This window comes from Protobothrops mucrosquamatus, unplaced genomic scaffold (genome assembly GCF_001527695.2).
Source record: "Protobothrops mucrosquamatus isolate PMUCROS unplaced genomic scaffold, P.Mucros_1.0 scaffold546, whole genome shotgun sequence".
Classification (NCBI taxonomy): Eukaryota; Metazoa; Chordata; class Lepidosauria; order Squamata; family Viperidae; genus Protobothrops; species Protobothrops mucrosquamatus.
This window is the reverse complement of record NW_015386850.1, coordinates 165,719-183,466: the sequence shown is the minus strand read 5'-3', so window position 1 is coordinate 183,466 and position 17,748 is coordinate 165,719. Positions and strand designations below refer to the sequence as shown.

Sequence of the window (17,748 nt, the reverse complement as noted above, 5' to 3'; positions counted from 1 at the left end):
ATATATATATATATATATATATATATATATATATATATATATATATATATATATGTAATTAAGAGTTGGAAATCCACTTCCACTACCCTTTTATTTAGTAGGATAAATGATACATCACAACTCCAGTCTCATTATGAACAGCATTACAGTAATGCTGCTCAAAGGTTCTTTTAAAATGGCATTATACTTCTCTCGATTAAAAGATTTGTATATTTATGTTTCCACTCCTAAAGTCAGTTGCTTTATCTTTATTATCTTAACCGTGTTTATATTTCTTTCACAAGACAGACATTTGCTGAAAGTCCAGTGATACACAGAGCTAAGAAATCCCTATAGGAACTGAAAGGGTTTTATTAAATAATAACAGGATGCATGTGGCATGAGTTAAAAGGTGTAGGGTTGATCTTGTGATAACCATCTTTTGCTGATGCTGAACTTACATGTGATGCAGAACACACCAGCCACAGTGAGGGTCTCCTGAACTCAGACATTCTCCACAGGTTGTATACTGTTCACAGGATTCAACAGGAATCTGGGACACCTAGAGAGAGACAAAAAATAAAGCAAATTTAAGGCAATTGCAATACACTAAGAAAGCAAGCCTAACTCTGCTAACTTTTCCATATAAAATGACCCATTGATATTAAATTAAAACTCATAGGGCCTGAAAGATAAATAATTTGCCTCATATCTCTCTGTTTTTACTGAAATGACAGGAGAAATGGCACATAGAAAGGTAGATAAGATATAACAATGACTCGTTAAGTGTGGTTATCTATTCAGAAGTCAGCTTTGGAAATGAATGGTTCATTCTTCATATATCTCCCTTATTCTCTGGAAAAAATGCCACCACCTAAATGCAATTCTTTGATAAGGAATGTATTGATATCACTGGTTAATCAGAATGTCACTTTATCCAATGGCTATGTTCACACATGTTGTGTGAAGCTTAGCACAAGGTCTGAAGCTAATGTTTTAGACAAGATTCAAACTAAGTTTCAGACGCCTGTTAGAAAGACATTGTATTTAACCTTAAACACAACTGAAAGAGATGCTGATGTGTCCCTTAACTATAAATAAAGGGGAAGAGATTCCTAGGAGCAGTGGTTGTCAGGAGAAAAAACATTCCCCACTGGGCTAGCTATAGAGAACTGGTTGTCATGTAACCTAGTATGAACTGCATTAGCCAATTCGCTTCTTAATTCATGCTCAGATCATTCTACATATTGCTAGGAATTTTTCTTTTTCAAACGTATTAGCATCCTTTAAACAATGTGCTTGATCAATGAGCTCTGTTGCTGAGCTGAAATGAAACATATTCAGCGAAAATGTACACTCCCCCCCCAACATTAGTGAAATCATACCATATGCAATGTAAGAGTATTAAAACCAAGTAAGCACAATGAAATCCCATGAAATGTTGACGTTCTATGTCAATCATACAATAACTAATGATTTCTTCCTTTAAGTTGTTTTAGAGATACACTTTTTCAATAGTGATTTATGTCAAAAGTAGTTCAAAATAAATCAAGTTTAAATATTAATCATGTTTTTAAAATGCTACAAAACCTAACAGAAAATTAGAATAAAGCAAGAGCAACAATTCAACAAACAGAACATACCTTCAATATTGCAATGGTAAAATCAAGACCAAACATGAATATAAGCAAAATCACTAGTTAAAAACTTTTTAAATAAACAAAGCCCTCCTAGCTTCATTGCTAACACTTCTCTTGTTGCATTTCAAAGAGCTCTCACAGTTTGGCACAGATGCAAAAGAGTCTTGGAGGTGCAGTTGAAAGTTCTCCTTTATCTTTCCTCCAAAAGAACTGATAATGGGAAGTAGAAAATGGTGAACAGTAGCAACAATTGCCAAATTCTTACTTTAAGAAATAGTTTCTACATGAATTATGTAAGTAGCACAATCAAATTTGTACTAAACATATTCTGTTTTTTTTTAATTCTACTGTTTCCTAAGAATTAACAGCAGAATGTAGTATTGAAACAAAACTGTAGAATGACAGTCAATATATCATCTTTTAATTGTGTATTCATTTAACAGGGTAATTGCAACCTGCATAACTCTGAAATACTCTATTATGGCTGAGAATAAAGGGTTTGTTGAAAATCACATCATGAATCAGTATTATAGGAGAATAACAGAACTCCTAAACCCCATGAGATTCTCCATTTATTGACAGATATTAACCCTCTGACATTCATATTTTGATTTGAAGCAATAGCCACACTACTGAAATTTAACAAGATTCTAATTTAACACCATACTATGAGCTGAATTTTCACCATTCTGGCTGAAAGCAGATTATGGAACAGGAAAGCCTAGAAAAAAAAATACTCCAGAGAGTGTGGAACATATTAAGAGGCAGTTGAAATCCATATCAGTACACAGATGAACTTTGCAGAAATATATGACATTTTACTTGTTATATTCCACAGTGCTACTTATAAACATGTAATAAACCCATGCAGGGTGATAGCTGAACAGAATTCCCTATTGTAGCCAGATGCATATACATATCCAGATGACTCCCTTGACTTCACAGGTGATCTACACAATGAGAAACATACATATAACTGCCTGTGGATACTTGGCCTATTAATAACTTCTAAAAGACAGGCTCTTTCAGAGCAATCCACAGATTTAAAGCTATTATAGATTTAAAGCTATTATACAGCGTGTTGTTTCTTGGCAAAAAGAAATATCAACATAAGACAGATGTAATAGAAAGGGAAGCTAAAATGAAGAAGATGGAAAATGGGTAGTGAAAACTGATCAGTTACAAATTAATGATTCCATCTTACTGCCTGTTGGTACTTTGAGCAATTATGGGGTAATCTAGCAAGGCCAGAGAACAAGGTACAGCCTGTGTTGACAGATGGCCCAGCAGTCCAAGCTGAACATATCAAGGATCAATTCTTGGCTTATGCAAAGGGAGCCTGTTTGTTAGTGCCTCAAGCAATACTTCTCCTGGCTGAGTTTCAGATTAAAAAGCTGCTCTACCAAATGCCCAACCTCATGAATTATCAGAAAGAAGGGTGTGACTAAAGATGACAAGGTATTTGACACCATCTGGAGGAAAAATATACTGTGCCATCTCATTCTTAGGAAGACCTCATTCCATGATTTCAAAAATAGATTGGTAAAGTTCCCAGTATTCAGGGATATTGTAGGATTTGAAAAATGCAACCAGAAACCTGACCTATATATTGTATGGTAGAAGGTCTTCTGAAATTAAACCAATGAATGCTACTCAGAAATCAGACCATCCACTCAACATATTATGAAGTATTTTGGCCAATTTGATTAGGAAGCCATGGATATCTAGATAAAAATTACTAGGAAATGTATATGTTTGAGAAATGAAAATATGAACATACATACATTTCAATAACAGAGTTAAACAATGGAAACATTATTTTATCTACATACTGCCTCAAAATAGAAACAGTTCAAGTTTCATTTTCACACTCTTGGAAACTTCCCCTCTTTTTTTATTTTAGCAATTAAAATCATTTATGCAATGCCATGAAAATTCCTATATTTCCTTGGAAGTATCAATCCTATTTGTTTCTGGGATCCCATATAATCTAGATCCACCTTCTTAAGTCTTCCAGATACTGCTTGCTTGCTTATGTATTATCAAGTCATTTGCACCTCCTAGCAGTCAAATAGACACTTTTCTTATAATCATCTATCTGTAATCTTCCAGCAATGCACTAATTACCACTGTAACTGATTTTCTGCTGGTTGTCTTCTTCTCTTCCTTTCTCAGCATTAGAGCCTTCTCCACAGAGCTAGGTCTCACATAATGACTCTGGTCATTTGTGCCTTGAGTGAGAATACTGGTTTCATTTATTGATGATCTACTGATTTGTTTTCTTGGTGTCCATGATATTTTCAGGAATCTTTTCCCACACTAAAGTTCAAAAATGTCAATAATCTTCCTATTTTTCCAGATATATTGAATTATAATATCCATAATTTCCAGTTAATTATTTTGCCTGTAGATGTATTTACCTCATGCCTTCATAGTTTTCTTGATGCTCAATTGTTTCTTTCATAGTGTATAATTTATTATGTCAGGGTTTGATCCTGAAAGGAGATTAGTTAATAATTGAATAATATTACTAAATAGGCAAGCAAGTTCTTATTTTACAAGCTGGAGGGTAGAACAACTTCCCTGCTCTTTTACAACCAATTCTGAAGTGAGGTATCTTCACAATAAATGAGGGAATTATACACAATAATTTTGTAATGCAAACATATCAAATTGTAAGATAAAATTGGAGCTATTATAAATTCTCCATTTCTGATCTTTAATTTTTAAAATGTCTTACTTTCATTATTGCAATTATGTTACTCCTGCTGCCAAGTTTGTTCCCATAGGTGAATGCAAAAAGATCTAGTTTGAGAGCTAAGTTATTAAGTGTATGTTTGCCCTAGAATCTAATCTAGTAAGTTTGTTAAAATATCTGAAACATGCAAGGCAGAAATGAAGTTCTGGAGGGGAGAATGTATATTGTGGTTACGTTACAATAGAAAGATTTGTGTTTGTTTTCTTCTGGCATTATATATACAACTATAATAAAGAAAAGAGGAGTTGGGGGAGAAGAAAGAACTGAAAGAGAAAGGAACTCCCTGGGGCTAAAATGAAAGTGAAGAGGAAAATGTACTCCTTCCCCCACCACCACAAAAGGGGCTTCATGCTCCAGTAGATTGCAGAGAAACATCTGATTCTTGCTCCAGTTCTCCTACATGTATTAATGCTGCCTGCTGTATCTGTTACATTCAGCAATCAGCTCGCTTTCTACCCTGCCATACGAATGTAGTTCTTATGCTGAGCTAACTAAGAACCCAGTCTCTTTTTTCTCCCTGATTCTTGTGAGTGATGTCGGCAACTGGCTGGGAATTAAAACAACTGACTGCATTACATTTGCTCAGTCCGTCAAAACACTGCCCTGCTCCCAGCAGCTGGAGAGTCAGAAGCTGAAAGGAATCAGTGTATCCTAGAACAAAGGCTACTTTCATGCCAAATACGTTTGATACAGTGAGAACTCAGTTCCTCTCTACATTTGAAACCAATAAGGCCCTTCTTTCTCTTATTTCCTGGGTCCTACTTAACAGATTTTTCCAGGGAGAGGAGAAGAGAAAAAAAAAATCAGTGGTTATGAAGTCACAAATAAGTGTAGTGATAACATTCTAAGGGACCTGCTGCTATGCCAAGTTGAATGAAATATAATGTTAAATCCTTTCCTAAGGGAAACAATGCTATTGTTTGATCTGTGCCAAAATCTGTGGCTGTTAGTGTAAATTAATTTAGTAGTAAACTAATAAGGATATGTCAGGGCTTCCAAGCCCAATTCAAGGTGCTGTTCTTGACCTTTCAAGACCTTTATGGCATGGGACTGGGTTATTTGAGGAACTGCTCTCCTTGATTACATCTGCCCACCCCATCACATCTGGCAAGAGAGACATGCTACAGATCCTGTCTGTCAAGGCAAGTACATTTGGAGACCCCAAGGAGGTGGGCCTTCTCTGTCTTATGGTACATTCTTATCTCTGCCCCCAACTGAATTAAGGCTAATTCTATCCTTATTAATATTCTGGAATTCCCTCAAGAATTCCAGAATATTACTTGTTTAATAATTAATATGGTTTTAGCTTCTGTTTTTGAGTTTGATGAAAAAGATATCATGAAACAGCCAATAATATCAGCTTCTTCAAATTACTCCTTCCCCATTTATTTCATATTTTCCTGGCTAAGTTATGGGAAATAGTACCATGAGCTACACACCATTTGTTGATATTACTCAAATGTTAGTAGTTATTATTGACATCTTCCAGTTATGCTGCTCAGTATTTTTTGGCAAGTGTATTTCCTGCTTTGTAGACTTTCTACATCCACTGTTTTCTATACAGTATATAGTGGAAGAACATGTGCACTGAAAAATTATTGACATTTCTCTACCTCAGGCATGTCAAACTCACAATGTCACATGACGTGTCACAACATATCACCACTTTTTTTCCATCGCCAGCAATGGGGTGGGTGCCGTTTCGACATGACACATCCGGCCTGCAGGCTGGCAGTTTGACACCTCTGCTCTATCTGAATATAACTTTTATTTTGTTTTGTATTTTGTAATTCCTATTATTTAAATAATATTTCATCATAGATTAAAAATTTCTATAATTATCTCTTATGTAATATTTTATTTAATCTTGAAGTCAGCATTGCCAGGTTTTAGTTAAACTTTGCTATTCCTAGAAATCCTGACTTATTTTTTTAAAAAACAAACAATATTGTTACACTGGCAACTCGGTATTTTCATTTTCTAAGATATCTATTTAAATGATATGTTTTATATAATATCTGAAGCTATCAGCTCACAAACAATAATCTGGCCACATAATTGTTTTAATACTGAATTTGAACATTTGTTATTGAAATGAATGTATGGAAATTCAGTACTTTACAATCCATGAAAAACTATATGCCTGTTCCTGTTAATTGACTGAAGATTTGTTCTACAAAAGGCATCTTAGCACATTCTCTTAGAGTTGCTTTATTTTTATCTCCTGGGTCCATATACATTCTTATCTAGTCTTTGCCAGACTTTGCTAAAATCAATTGTTCGATTGTTTTACATTGTAAATTCTTTTAAGTTGTTTCTTCTTGTTTTTGTTCATTTAATTCATTTCTTTTAGTCAATGCCACCAGAATTTTCCATGTTGCTGAAATTTTAAGTGGTATCTATGGATGCATTTTTATGGCATGTAGCTCTTGTAAACAACTGGGCTCTTGAAATGCAGGTTTTCTAATATCTTTCATCATTGCATTGCTCTTCTAAATTTCCCCATTAAATTAACCTTTTACAACATATTTAAATTAGTCATGGTCCTTAGGTCCAAATACAACTTATGCATCAAAATCTGCAATTGGAGTTTCAACTGAGCTGATTTGTCATTATAAATGCATTTCATATTACATTTATGGAACACTTGTAGTTTTTCCCCATGTTATTAATCTAGAATTTGAATATTTAAGTGGTTCAATTTGTATGCTTTTTAAATTTGTTGTTTGAGCTTCTGTCCTGTTCATCTATAAATTACATTGCTGTATCCCCATACTTTTTATACCTATACATCATTCAGGTTGCAGAACTAAGGAGGGGGGCAAATCTAGTGGGATATCATTTGTATTATGTCTGCCAATGTAGGTACTGCTTTGTCTTAATATTTTCTCTTTATTTTTATGTATTTTAATTTTTGCCAAAATGGCTACAAATTGCTATGACTGCATGCTTTAATTTGCTTTTGCCATTTGTCCAATTTTGATGCTTCCTTTTGTGATGGGACTTGCTTTACCCTCATTATTTCACTTTTAAAAGATAAGTTTAATTATTTATTTTTTTGCTCCTCCATTCCTATCTATTACTTGTATATTTATTTAATGTGATATGCATTATATTGTCTTTCAGTTATATTCCCAGGATCATTTACAAAGGAATGGAACATAAAATTTAAATAATTCAATCTATAATAAAATCATTTGATTATTATTTTATTTTATTTTTAGACCTATTTATAAGTTTTGATATTAGACTATATTATGCTTACTTTTTTTAAAAAAAAACAAGTTCTGTTTCATAAACCACTGAGTTGGCTTTTTCTACTAGGTGGTCTAGAAATGTAATCAATTAATCAGTAGCTATCAGATTGTGAGTTCAAGTCCCATCTTATCCATGAAAGCCAGCTGGGAGATTTTGGGCTAGTCACTCTCTCTCAGCCCAACCCATCTCCCAGGGAAAAGGAGAGGCAAAAAGTGTGTTGGATATGTTTTCTACCTTGAATGAATGAATGAATGAAAATAAATAAATAAATAAATATATACATCTTCAAGAAATTCTTTCAGGCAAGTCGCACCTTGTTTTCCCTTTAGTGCTCAGATTTTTTTGTTAAAGAGACCCTGCCAGCTGGGTCAATGTTACCTGAAAATCATGGTGAGCACTAAGATGGGGAAGCCTTCTAATTCAAATGTGTTTTTCTCTATACCTTTTAAAACAATGTAACAAATAGTAACCATGTATTTTCCTCAATTTTAATTTTATTTTCTGTTGGTTTCTTGCACTCATTCTTTCATTTTGTGATTCAGAATGCATAATTGTACTGGTCTAAATCAAATATTATCGTATATTTTGTTCTATGGAATCTTCAGTTTTTTTCCCCTCGTATGGCATTTCACATGCAGGAACACATTTCAGAATGATAATTACAGGGTTATCATACATAAAAACAATTAATCCAAATAAGTGAGCTTCTGTTCAACCTCTCTACAAAGCAAGATGCAAAAACTTGCTCTCTTTCCTTCCTTCCTTCCTTCCTTCCTTCCTTCCTTCCTTCCTTCCTTCCTTCCTTCTCTTTCTTTCTTTCTTTCTTTCTTTCTTTCTTTCTTTCTTTCTTTCTTTCTTTCTTTCTTATCTGAAAGGCTTCTAAACCACAATGTTTAAATAGAAAGTGCTAATTCTGACATCCACTGTCAACCAAATTTTGTATCTGAGATGGAATGGAAATACTAGGTTACATCTTTCAATGGATTTCAGGAGCAAATAGAATCTAACAAAACCAGGTAAAATGAATGTTGCTCCAGTGGATTCTTTTCAGAAATACGTTGATGGATATTCCTAACAGGAACTCAACTCTTTCTCCAACAATGTTGATATTAGGAGATGGTGCTAATAAAAGAAGTGAGAACACATGCTGGGCTCCCCTTTGCATAGCAAAGCCATACTTTTTAATGTCAGGAATGGTTTTTGAAGGCAAAATATGTTTAGATAGATACTCTACACATAACTGAAGTTAACAATGAGAAAGTTTTAATCAGGATTTCTTTCCTCTCATTTAAATGCTTGAGCTGTGATATCACCAATATGCTGAGGATAGCCTGCTTTACAAACTCCAGGTTATGTGGGGTGGTTGTCGGCATCTTATTCCAGTCCTGGGATGCTGTAAGGATCTGTATTAAAAAGAACAGGCTGAAGATGAACCCAGAGCTGCTGTGTATTGTATTTCTCTACAAATCAGTGTTATCATTGGACAGGCTTACACAACCCATGCAGGAACAGTGTACAATTTGGGGTCCTTCTGCACTCATGGCTCCTGGTCAGCTGCAGAAGAAAGACATGGCTCGAAAGGCTTTTGCCCAGGTTATGTGGTGCACTAAAGTCTCACCTGGTACAGTAGAACCTAACTAGAATAATTCATGTCCTCATTACCATTCAGAATACTACAATGCACTTTATGTTACAACTGGTCTGGAATGCAGTGACCTATGTTAGGCACATATAAGGCTAATACTGTGGTTCTTGTGTTAGTTACCAATTGGTTCCTAGGTACAATTTCAGGTGTTGATTTTATAGGGACTTATAAAGTCCACTCATGCAGTGGGGTCTCACACCCTATATGCAGCTTTGCCTATCCTCTGGAGAAAATCCTGAAAACATCCATTTTCATATTTGATTGTTTACAGAAATAAATCTTAAACTGCTTTCTGTGAAGGAAAATAAAAGTCTCAGGAATCCTATGACTGATTACCATCAGGATATGTTGATATCCAATGAGACAGAGGAAGAACTTTAGGTTCATACTGTATGCTTCCCTCACCATCTGATACACCGTTTTCTTATTGATTGGATGACATGGATGAGCCTATTGTGTTAGATGCTTACAGGTATATGATCTGACTCACAATAAAGATTTTGAATATGGCAGAAATCTATTCCTGCACATGCACTTATGAAATACAGTTACTATTCTCCATTCCAAAGAAGTGTATGAACCATCTTTAAGGGAAACATTCAAAAACAAAATAATATCTTGCTTTTATTTTGAAATAAAATTTGTCTAAGAATTTTATAATCTGTATAATCAGATCTGGATAAGGGTCTTGGAATCATAGAAACTGTAGATGTTTCTAAAAGTCATGGATTTTTACATACAGCTATAAGCTTCCATGATACACCTCTGGGAAAGAGATTATCCTTTGGATATGCAGGGTTAAACAGACAAAATTGAGTGCATCCCCAAGATGCACTCAAGAAAGGAACCAGGAAATGCTTCTGTAGCTAATTAATTCAGTATTAGTGTTACGTTCCATCCTTGTGAAAGTTTGCCCAACCCCATCTTGGCTATAAACTCTCATGTCAAGTGGCTTTGTCCAGTGTTGCTGTGTGCCTAATGTTCCAGCTAAGATTGCAAGTTCTAATTTATTGTGCTTTGAGATCCTTGATGAAAGGCATGACAGGACTGCAAAGTGCTTCATCACATTAAAAAGCCAGAGTTATAAAGCCTCTGTGGCCTCTGGCAGACATTTCATGTGACAGACTCAGCTCTTGCTTTACCGCTCTGTGAAGAAAGAAAAATTCACATCTTGCACAGTGTCCCATGACAATTGCTTTAATTAAAACACCATAGGATGTCAGTAAGCACAATGTTGCTGAGTGACAGGAATTCCAGAGCCGGGAGGTGGCAATTCCAGGGAAAAGGGAGGGCGATTTGAATCATGAATCTCCTTCTTCTGCCTGCAGAAGATCCACAACTGATTCTCAGAATGAGACCATCAGATTTTATGCAGGACTTTCATGAATATCCCTTTTAAGAGCTCAGTACAGGTAATTCTCAATTTACAACTATTCATTTAGTGACCATTCAAAGTTACAATGGCACTGAAAAAAGTGACTTGTGATTGTTTTTCACACTTATGACCAGGGCAGCATCCCCATGGTCACATGATCAAAATTCAGATGCTTAGCAACTGGTTCATATTTATTGTGGTTGCAGAGTCCCAGGGTCATGTGAGCACTTTCTACAACCTTCTGACAAGCAAAGTCAATGTGGAAGCCAGATACACTTAACAATCATGTTACTAATTTAACTACAGTGATTCACTTAACAACTGTGACAATAAAGGTCGTAAAATGGTGTAAAACTCACTTAACAAATGTCTCACTTAGCAACAGAAACTTTGGGCTCAATTGTGGTCTGTATTTACATGGGGGGTGGGTTGCATTTCATTTGCAGAAATGTGTGCAAGAACAGAGTTCCTGCTCAGACGGCATAGTTTAGAGATAGGATGGGATTATCTTTTTTGTTTTACATTCTTTTGAAAATTTCTGAGTTTAAATCCTACTTCTTCCACCACCACTCCAGTTCAGAAATCTTGGGCCAGTGTACTTTTTTTTTTTCAAATCCAATAGACATGTTTTTTAAGGGAGAGGATTTAAATGGAGAGATATGGTAAAGCAGTAAAGGTCATAAATATATCAGATGAGGGTCTAATGAGTTTCTTAGAGACTCTACATAGATTACATGCAACATAGAGAAGAACATAGAGCAAAAGGGGTTGGAAAATATATACATACAAACATGTACATTTGGACAGAAAGTGTAAGCTAGTAATAGCAGCATCATATTAAAATATGTGCTTATTTCACTATTTAGCTAATGTTCTAGTTTTTAGATCAGAGACCTTGAATGCAGAAGCTTTAACACAATATGATGAATTCTTTGATGCAAGGGCCATTATCAGACTGACCTAATTGAAATGCTGAAGCCAAACATATGCACGTACATACAAACACATGCATTTAGCACTGATTCAGATGAATACGGATTGACAGGAAAACAAATTTTCTGACGCACCATTTCTATCACAGCCAAGAATGATATATTAAATTTATCTCTTAAAAACTGTAATTCCTTTTACATGATAAAACTTTGTAAAAAGTATTATATACTAGAATTCCAGAATAAACAATTTCACTGATGTTGCATATTCCATGAGTATTCACACTTTGAGGGCCATTGTGTAATTTTGACATTTTAAAAGTATGGCATTAAGAAGATGCTTGTCTTGGAGAGTAGCCTATTCATAAAAATGGGTTGCCTTGCTGAGCATAGCTAGAAAACAAATTTTACCACATATATGTATAACTATTCTGTTTTCAGGTTAGACGTTATCATCCTGCAGACCAACCACAATACTTTTATTCATATAAAAATCTAGAAAAAAAATATAAGTACAGTTTCACTTATAGTTGTGGAAAATTGATTTCTATTATTTTTAACATATTAATAATATATTGCATATGTTTTCATCTCTTAAAAACAAGCCATTCCTATTTAGCTGCATTTTGCTGTACTACTGGATGCCGTCTTTTTTCAGGGGAGCTATGCAGCCAGATGCAATGGTGGGATTGAAGAGAAAGAGAGATAGTTGGACAACCAAGATAGATGCAAACTAAATAACCCATAGGTAATAGAAAACAAAATCTACACCAATCCAAGATAGAAAAGTAGTAAGTGTTGCTTTATGAATAATTCCTTTCCAAGTGATATCCTGATTAAAGCCTTAAAAACACATAATCACTTGAATTCCTTTCATATCCTTATAGGGGAATTGTTTCCTGACTAGAGGAGCAAGAAGTCTCTCTGTTATGCCTTGATGGACTTATTAAGGTACTATTCTATCGGCTCCTGCCTGAGTTTCTCTAGCTCTCCAACAGAGAATAAAAGAGAATGCAAGGTGTCAGTCACAAGACAAATCCCAGGGACACTGAGGAAAAAAAAAATGGAAGAATGCATCTTCTATCCACCTCCATTTTTATGCTGCAGGTGATAAAGACAAAGAAGCAACTAATAAAGGGCAGAGTTTTCACCTTTCTTCAAAAATAGCATGGAAGCCATCTGGCTCACTGTTATCTCCTACTGGCACTTTAAATATGGCAAGAAAAGGCAAAGCTTCTCCATGTGTGAAGACTCTGAGACACTTCTTTATGTAACCAAATTATTTTATCAGCAGTTCTTTTACCAGTCCCATAAAAGGTCCGTCATTTCTAGTTAGCCATGTTAACCTCATAAATTTATGTTATTGCTATGAAATCTGTCCTTGAAGCTTATGAAACCAAATTAGCAATCAGGATCTATGCAGAATTTGTCTTATCATTATGTTGTGCTGCAATCATGGAATAGGCAACTGAACAGCTCCCTCACATACACATTCCGTATTGGATTTGACTTACAATATTTTCCCAAACAGTTCCTGTATATGTATTTGTCACATTTCTTTTCAGAATATTCCAGCAAAGTCAAAGAGCTCCTAACTTTATACAACAGGGTGAAAAACCCTCTGTTGACACTGCTCACTGCCTGCATGTCTGAATGACAACATGTCTATTAAAAAGTAATGGAACCAGGTATTGGAATGTCAATGTATGGAACTGATATATACAAAATGAATAGCTATTTTCTGATGGATGATCAAGATAGAAGGCAAGAGATTTGAAATCAGAGGGCAAGAGAGTTGAAATCAGAGCCACTATATCCTCTTCCCAAAAATATCAGTGATGCCTTCTTCCTTCACTATAGCATCCTGAGAACAAAAGCTACTTAGATAGCTCCAGTCTTAGAAATTGCAAATGGATGAAAGAAAGGGAACTAAAGAGGCCCCATAGGTCCAGATGACAAATGCTTCTGCAGGATTCCTGCAAATAATGGAACCTTAATCTTAACTCTTATCACTTTGTACTTCTTACATTTCTATTTCTATTGCTTTCATCAATGTTAACACTCCAGACTGCTTCCACTGAAACTGCAATAAGCAAGATAGCGTAAGTCTTCCTCCAGCTTAAGGAGGGAAGAGTAATGCTACAATAACTGATAAATCTGGAAAAAAGATCATTAAGAAAGCCATGAAACATCACTGAAAAAGAAAAAGAGGACTCAGATTTATACAAAATGTATTTATACATAGAGCATCACAAATGTAGAAGTACTATGATTTTAAAAAGAAATATATCTCAAATAAGGAGGAAAAATGTTCAGCTACTGTCTACATCTATTCAGTCTGCTATGCACATTTAACTGTAAATTGGTAACTTAAAATCTCCAGTTCTTTTTCACCGCTCTTTAAAATAGATAGAAGAATATAATCTTTCATATATATAACTCCTTTAAACAGACAATTCTCTTTCAGACATCCCCTATGACAGTCCTCAGTATCAAGTAGGAGACATAACTGTCCTGTGATTTAAAAAACCCATGAGTAATATTTGAACCTGGATTCAAGAGGGAAATGATGGTTTGGAACATGTGTGAGCATTCACATAGCACTTATTGCCAGTTCCTTTATCCAGGCTTGCCCAGCAGCAACTCAGCAATGCCAGAACAAGACACAACTTTTTTAAAGAGCTGCTAATGAGTATTGCGAGATGCTCCTGAGCATCTTTTTCCTTTGAAATCTGAATCATTGAACAGTTCTTACTGTATCCTAGGGCAGGAAACAGGAAACAGGAAACAATAGTTTCCAAAGTAGTATCTATCATGGTTGCTTCTATAGGTTGATAATGGTTATGTAATCAACTTTGATGCTCTGCTGCAGCATCTGAAGTTTTGCAAAAGCAATAGCAATAGCATTCAGACTTATATACCGCTTCACAGTGCTTTACAGCCCTCTCTAAATGGTTTACAGAGTTAATATATTGGCCCCAACAAATAGGGTCCTCATTTTACCGACCTCAGAAGGATGGAAGGCTGAGTCAACTTTGAGCCAGTCAGGATCAAACTCCTTGAATGGGCAGTCAGTTTGTCTGTAGTGCTGCATTCTAACCACTGTGCCACCACGGCTCTCAGAATGTCAAATATCGTCTTTAACCATAAGGACCATCATTATATGTTTTATTGTATCATACTGATAACAGTATGATTGCAAATTATCAAAAACTGATACCTCCTGTGGTATAACTGGTGAAACTAAATTAAGTAGGTAAAAGAAGTTGCATTACCTACATACATTTAGCAACAGCATGTTATGGTAACACAGTTGATTTCAAAATTCAAGTTCCAAAGACTGATAAGTTCTTATCAGTCTCTCAAAACATTTCCTCAACACATCATTATTATGATCATAAATTGCATAATTACTTTTTTGGCATCAAACAATTTTGGTAATTTGTTCTAATGAAAAGAACAAAAACATAAAACATTTGCAAAATAAGATGTGCTAGAGTTTTACATGCCATTTACTCTCTTTTCATTTTTGGCGATTTCAATACGAATACTATTTAACGTTCTCGGTTACAAACATGAAAATGCCAGCATTAACCTACCATTTCTTCCTCTCACCGTTCTAAGAGACTCTTAAGAGCACAGTAACCTTTTTTGTTTAGCTAACATAACAGCTTTGAGGCTCACTTTTTACTTCCCTAATTACTGAACTTCCTACCCAGTAATTAAATGATAAAGATTCATTACAGTTTTCCTTGATTGCCTGATTGGCTCTATTTTTCAAGGTCCATAGGGACATTCCACAACCCTTGCATTTAGAATCACATTTCTTCTTGAACAGCCACCAAAGCCACAAGCTATTATAGTAGAAAGAATGGATTAAATAAAAAGTAAATGTGTCTGTCTGGGTGATATTCTGGACCTCCCTGCCCTATTCCTCCAATCCCACCTCAGTGATTGCTACCAAAACAAGCAGCTGACCTCTCTGACTAGAAATCAACACATGAGCCTTCCTGTCTGTGGCACGCCACCTTGGAGGCCTGTTGTGGGGAAAGGAGTTCAAACAGAAAATCTATTTTTAATGACTTTGGGGAGTTCTGGGGAGATGCTGAGTAATTCAGTGTAATTAAAGCTATCCATCACTCAGTGAGTAAGAACTGGAAGTTGATGAACTTTGCTGTGATATTTTTGTTCATTTAATATATGTACTATATTCTATCTATCTGTCTGTCTGTCTGTCTATGCACCACACACACACACACATACACCAGTAGGAGTAAGAAAATCAATGTGTAGCAACTGTGTGCATGTAGACAGTACAGCTCATCATTTTGAAGTTCTTAGTGTGGTATGAATTTAGAGAAAATAAATATAAGAGACAAATCTGGATTGTACTAAATGGCAGGGGACAAAGTTATGTTTTTTTTTTGTTCATAATTACATGCTAGACATCATTGCCATTCAACAAATAACTACAGATTTAAACTTGTAAGACCTGATTAATGGAATTCAATATATATCCATACAATCATTAGTTTACTTACCTCACTCATTTGTGGGATTTCACGTGACACTAAACCCCAAGTTTTTTTGTTGTTGTTTTTTTAAATATTTTTTTTTATTTTTTATAATTAAACAATAAGTAATATGATGCATTTGTATACACAAATAGAAAAAACAATCCAGCTCAATACATTATCGGAAACGCTCAGCAGACCCCGCCTTGCCTCCGCCCTCATCCACTTTCCTTTCCTTCCTGCCTCTAGCCCACAACCTCTCCTCCTTCCTCCTTCCCACTTCTACATCCAGACCACCTCCTCGAGTGCAATTTGGGATACCAGCCGAGCATCTCCTCTTATCAATACAATTATTATTTACCTATAACATATGAATACATCAATTTTTTTTAATACCCCTAATCCCCTTCCCCCCCCTGAGCTTCCCGGAACCAAATACAGGATTGAAACACATCATTCCAAATCTAAATTACAATTTAACTAAACAAATATAATGCTATCAATATATACCTACTTTAACTCTAATAAGGCAATTAAATTAATTAAAATTAATTAAAAACCAATATATCTACTCAAAAACTATATAACATTTAATCACTCCATACTTTCTCTAAATATAATCTATCCACCTTCATAATTTTTCCTTACATTTTACACTTAAATTTTCCCTTCACTTTCTTCCCTCTCCAATCTATACTTTCAATAAAATCTTAAGTCAATACCTCCTGCTTCACAGCTGGAAAAATAAAATAAAATCCCAATCTTAATTTTTTAAACATATAATAAACTAATTTATTCCATTTCCAAAATAAAGTCTCACTTCCAGCATTTATCCATCTTTTGGCTTACAAAGTTTGCTAAGCATTCCTTGCATGTCTGTCGCTGCAGATCTCTTTGGCCTCGCCCCTCCCACTGGCTCCGAAGGCTGTGGATATCTTATAGAAACTGTTTCTTTTTGTTGCTCTCTCTCTTTACGCCTATAAGCAGCACGGGTCATCCTTTGCTCCTTCTGAGTATCTTCTACCGATAATGACATGGCCCCAGGCAATTCCACAACAAGTTGCTCCATCAGATCTTCCTGTGCTTTAGGTATCGATGATGGTGACATGTCAGCTTTCAGGACCGACAAATAAAAATCTTTGGCTTTTTGAACAGAGTTTAATCTATGTCTGGTCCCTGCGAAATTTAATATAATACCCAAAGGAATTTCCCATCTGAAAGGTATCTGCCGCTTCTTTAACTCCTGAGTCAAAAATGTAAAGTCCTTTCTTCTTCTTAAAATCTTAGAAGGTATTTCTTTTAAAAGTATAATATCTTGTGCGGCAATTTGAAATCTCTGCTGATAAAAGAGCTGTATAATTTCATTACGACGTACTCTTGTGGTAAAATAAACAACCACATCCCTAGGTAAATTTCTTTGACGTGCAACCCAGGAGTTCTATTTCTCCATAAATCACCTCTGGGTTGCAATTCAATACCAGGGCCAAAGCCGTCACAACTTCCTCTTTAAGTTTCTCTTGTGGGTCCTCTCTAAGACCCCTGATTCTCAGAGCAAATTCCAATTGGTTATATTGTAACATTACCATATCATTTTGAAAAGTTTCCACTCCTTCCTCTACCTTTTCAAGTCTATCCTCCGTTCCCTCC

At 35.3% G+C, this 17,748-nt stretch overlaps 1 protein-coding gene across 1 annotated transcript in view; it reads right to left on the bottom strand.

The window, feature by feature from the left end:
- The window catches only part of PLXNA2 (plexin A2), a gene marked incomplete at its 5' end in the record, with an annotated part of 261,184 nt that overhangs the window by 176,164 nt on the left and 67,272 nt on the right, over positions 1–17,748 (bottom strand). The window contains one exon of the mRNA XM_015816987.1: positions 441–541. Coding sequence (XP_015672473.1) covers positions 441–541 — 101 coding nt within the window. The remainder of the gene's footprint in view (positions 1–440; positions 542–17,748) is intronic.